The sequence below is a fragment of the Monoraphidium neglectum genome (assembly GCF_000611645.1).
Source record: "Monoraphidium neglectum strain SAG 48.87 unplaced genomic scaffold scaffold00530, whole genome shotgun sequence".
Lineage (NCBI taxonomy): Eukaryota > Viridiplantae > Chlorophyta > Chlorophyceae > Sphaeropleales > Selenastraceae > Monoraphidium > Monoraphidium neglectum.
In genome coordinates this window covers 2024-6691 of record NW_014013098.1, presented here as the reverse complement: position 1 = coordinate 6691, position 4668 = coordinate 2024, and the positions used below count along the sequence as shown (strand labels likewise).

General features: G+C 65.2%; 1 protein-coding gene across 1 annotated transcript; it reads right to left on the bottom strand.

Moving 5' to 3' along the window:
• Positions 1-393: 393 nt before the first annotated feature.
• On the bottom strand, positions 394-3386 carry MNEG_3977 (Cytochrome P450; the record flags this gene model as incomplete). Its single annotated transcript, XM_014047540.1, has 7 exons — positions 394-573; positions 840-939; positions 1169-1278; positions 1452-1598; positions 1930-2056; positions 2281-2423; positions 2736-3386. The coding sequence occupies 7 exons, from the start codon at positions 3384-3386 to the stop codon at positions 394-396; spliced, it is 1458 nt and encodes a 485-aa protein (XP_013902994.1).
• Between the last annotated feature and the right edge of the window lie 1282 nt (positions 3387-4668).

Below are 4668 nucleotides of genomic sequence, written 5' to 3'. Positions count from 1 at the left end.
GTTGGGGGAGGCGGCCGTGACAGTGACATAGGCTGGCACATTGGATGGAGTGCGGGTGCCTGGCAGCCTTCATCCGCTTCAGAAGAAACTGCGGAGGCTGCAAAGGCTGGGCATCTGCCACGTTGTCTCTCTCTCTCACACACACAACACACACACACACACACACACACACACACGGGCCCACACATGAACACACGCATGCACCCATATGACGCATGCAGCCACGCATACACAAAAGCGCGCGCGGCCACACAAACACACATGCATGCGAGTGCACACACACGCACACACATTTCACTTGCACAACAGCAACAAAAAAACTTCAATCGAATTGTTGAGACAGCAACTACTGGTACCACAACCACAGAGATGCGCGCTGCATCGGGCCGCCCCTCAGCCCCCACCCCGCACCTCCAGCAGCGCCAGGTGCTGCCCCAGGCAGTTGCGGGGCCCCTGGATGAAGGGCAGGAACATGTAGGGCCGGATCGACTCGTCGAACTCGTCGTACTCCCCGCCAGGCATGAAGCGCTCGGGGCGGAAGACGGTGGGGTCGCGCCACTGGTTGTGGACGCCCTGGTTGGTGCAGGTTGAAAAGCGGCAGGGTTTGAGTGTGTGTGTGTGTGTGTGTGTGTGTGTGTGTGTGTGTGTGTGTGTGTGTGTGTGTGTGTGTGTGTGCGGGCAAAGAGAAAGAGGAATTTGCCGGTTGCACTTGGCGTTGCCGTGCCACCGAGAACGCTGCAGCTAATCAAGGCAAGGCCGCTCGTGCGTGGCGGCTGCACATGCGGCGTGCGCGGGTGCCACGCGTGGGCGTGCATGCAGACGCCGGCCACGGGCCGCACCTGCAGCTGGCACGTGATCATGGTGCCCGCGGGGATCCTGTATCCCGCCAGGGTGTCGTCCTCCAGCAGCTCCCGCGTCACCACCGGCACGACAGAGTACCTGATGACGCGCGTCACGCGGGCGGCAGACGAGGGGGCAGCGGGCGTGATCACACAGGGGCCAGGCCAGACGGCCGCTCCGGAGACCCAGGCTCTCAGGGCACACCTCGGCCAGCCGCTTCCCCGCAACCCTCTGTGCACGCGCACACGGGCGCTTGTTGCGCGCCCACGGCGCCCCAGGCGCGCGCGTGCCGTCGCTCCTGCCGCGCACCGCGCCGGCCCCGTCTCACTTGCGGAGGGCCTCCTTGAGCACTGACAGGGTGTAGGCCATCTCGTCCGCCGCACGGCGCGAGGGGGTGGCGTTGGCCTTGCCAAATGCGCGCTCAGCATCCTCCACGACCTGCATGGGCAGAAATCGCGAAATTCGATTGTGGGCTGCAGATCTGCCACATGAGGGCAAGGAACAATCGTCTGTGACGGCAAGCCCCAAACTTTCGGCTGACCCAAGGCGAGGCCGCCCCTGTGGCACGTGCTGCGGCCGCCGCTGCCGCCCGCCGTCCCGGCCGCGCGCACCTGACGCCGCGCCGCCTCGTTCTGCGACAGCTCAAAGACACTCCACATCAGCATGGCCGCGCTGGTCTCGTGGCCGGCCAGCAGGAAGGTCTTGATCTCGTAGCACAGCTGAGTCTCGATGGCCGCATCCCACTTAGTGCCAGACGCCTGGGGGACAAAGGCACGGGCGTGGTCCAGGAGGGGGTGGTGCTCAGGCGCCATGCCTCCTACTACTGGCCAGCCAGCCGAGTTCCCCATGAAGCTGCCTCACCGTCCGCCGCGCCCAGCTGCTGCCAGCATGTCTCAGCCCGTGTCCCTCCAGCAACTGCTGCTCCAACGATCACCGTTTTCCATACACCCAGCCCCTCCGGCTGCGCCGCACGGCCACGCATCCCAGCAGCCACCCACCCCTATACAAGCCCGGTACCTTGTCAACCCTGCCCCTTGCTGGGCCCTCCTTCAGGCCCAGCAACCCTCCCCGGGCCCCACACCCACCCACCTCCAGCGCTGCGAGGATTCTGTCCAGAATGTCGCGCGCCGGCCGCTGCCCCGCCAGCCGCGCCTGCCACCGCTCCCGGATGAGCCCCACCAAGTACGCGTTCAGCGCCGTGATGTTGCTGCGGAACCTGCGGCCCCGCCGGAAACATGCGCGTATTTTCCATTTGTTTGAGAGGCAGGACGCGCAAGACATGCCGCACTGCCCGCTCGCTCGCTGCTGCGCGCAGCGGCAGCAAAACCCTGTCGCAGCCTGTCAGGCCGGCCTGCCGCCTTCCCGCCCGCCGCCACGCTCCACAGCCCCCGTAAACCACCTCGCCGCCCCGTCCCCGCGCTCGTCCCTCCCGCCATGCACCTGAACCAGTCTGGGGTGGGCAAATACTTGCGGTGCGGCAGCAGCACGCGGCGGTTGGCCTCCTCCATGACGGGGAGGTACAGCTGCGGGAACACGCGGTCGCACTCCTCCGGGGGCAGCGACAGGATCGCCTCGCCGATGACCTGGAGGTTGGCGGCCGAAGCAATCGTCATGCGGCACCTTGTGCAGTCAGCTCAGCTGCAGCAACTTTCCCTCAGTTGCAACCGCCACGGCAGCCGGTCGCGCCAAGAAATCGGTCACGCTGCCATCCAACCCTGCACGAGCAGCTGAGAGCTGCCGCCCAATGCTCGCGCAATGACCGCGTCAACAGCAGCAAGCTTCGCTCCCCTGCGCAGCCCCTCCGCTGCCGCCGCCTCAAACCTGCAGGACCACCCAGCCCTCAAGTAGCCCGTTCACCACCCGGGCCGTCATTTAACCCCCCACCGGCAGCTCACCTGCAGCGTCAGCAGCCGGAACTCCTCCTCCAGGTGCACCTCGCGCCCCGTACCCTTGAACCCCCGCAGCTTCTCGCTCAGCCGGTCCACCGCGCGCTTCGCGATTGGGATTATGTCATCCAGGATGTCCACCCGCAGCGCGGGCGCCATCAGCAGCCGCTGCTTCTGCCAGAGGTCGCCGTCGGCGGTGACGAGGCCGGTGCCGAGGATCGGCAGAAAGGGGTGGTACGAGAGCCGCAGGTCTTTGCTGTACGATTTGAACTTGGTCTGGAACACGCGCTTGAGGGCGCCGGGGTCAGCGATGACGACCGAGTGCGTGCCGAGGATGCGGAAGCGGCAGACGTTGCCCTTGACCGCCGCCCACTCCTCAATCACGTCCCACGCGCCCTTGCCGCGCTTCGGCGCGTTGAGCAGCACGAGCGCGTGGCCGAGCAGGGGATTGCCGCCGGGCGCCGAGGCGATTGGGCGCAGCATGAGCTCGCGGCGCGCGAAGCGAAGCACGCTGAGGACGGCGTTGGTCAGCAGCACCGCGCCGGCGAGCGCGACCACCGACAGCGCCGCGAGCCGCGCCTGATCCTGAGGCTCCGTAGCGGCCAGCAGGCCTTCCAATTTGACTGCCAGCCACTGCATGGCCTCTCTGACGGCCTCCATTGCTGCCAAGACACTGGGCTTGCGCGCGCGGTCAGGCAAATCTGGCGTTGAGAGCAACGTGACACGCGGTCAGAACATGATTGATGTCATCAGCAAATAGAGCTTGAATGGATAATATACCCGCTCACCAGCAGGACGTGCCGCTGGGCAGGTCACCGCCCCCAACCAAACACTACGCGCGCCCCACTGCTAGTACCAGGCACCCAAAGTGGATCTGCAGATGATAAGCTACTTGTCCATCCGGTGCAGATGGCGAGGAGCGAGATCAAGCGCTGTGCAAAGAACAACAAGGCGCTGAAGCCGTTCTGGGTATGTATAATGTACGGGCCCTTCAGCGCCTGTGTTGCGAGAAGAATGCACCCTTTCGGCAGCCGCAAAACTTACAAGGCTGTGCCAGCAGCAGTCCGGTGCGCGTTAGCTGCTCGCGCACTCGCCGATTGTGTGCGACGTCGCCGACAACTGGCAGTGACCCGTCGCAAACCAGGCGAGGCACCCGGCGCTGTTGGCAGCAACACCAGGATGACTGACCCCCTGCTGATTGTTTGGTGCGATGCTCTACATCGATCGCGCCGCAGCTGGCGGCAACCATCGAGGGTCATGTGGGACGCCTGCTGGGGGCTTGCGAGCACGCTCAGCGGCAAACTCACCCCCCCCCCTCCAAATCACTGAGAGCATCCAATGACGGGTCATTTGGCTTGAAGCATGCTCCACGACTGGTGGCGGAGCAGCTGTGTGTAACAGACAACAAGTCAACCAGTCACCAAAGCAACCACACACTAGGTAAGTCAGGAAGCCACGGGGATGCGCAGGGCGCCACATCATCGGTCACATGGTGAGTCGTGTCCTCGGAGAAAGAAAGCTCTAAGCATCGTCTATGGATGACCCATGCGAGGAGAAGGGGCCGAGAGTGATGTGATGTCATGTCATGTCAAGGTAATCAGTCATGTTGTGACACCAGCCAAAGCTTTGCAGCCAGACCGCCATCACCGCACGTAGTCCCACGCAGTCAGCGAAAATATCGGCACTGCACCATCGCCCGCGCCTTTGGTCAGCGCCGCCTCATGCCCGGCTGTGCGCTGCCTCGCCCCCTGCTGCAATGGGGGGCCACACCACCCCACCCCCTTCGCTGGGCGCCCACTGGCGACTGCCCGGCCCGGCGACACCCAGCGGCCGCCACCGCCGCCGCTGCGACCAGCGGCCGCAGACAGCGCCTCCCCCAGCGCGCGCCGCTGCGGCTCCTGCCGCCGCTCGGACGCCGCCTGGGCCGCCGTGGTTGTGGCGG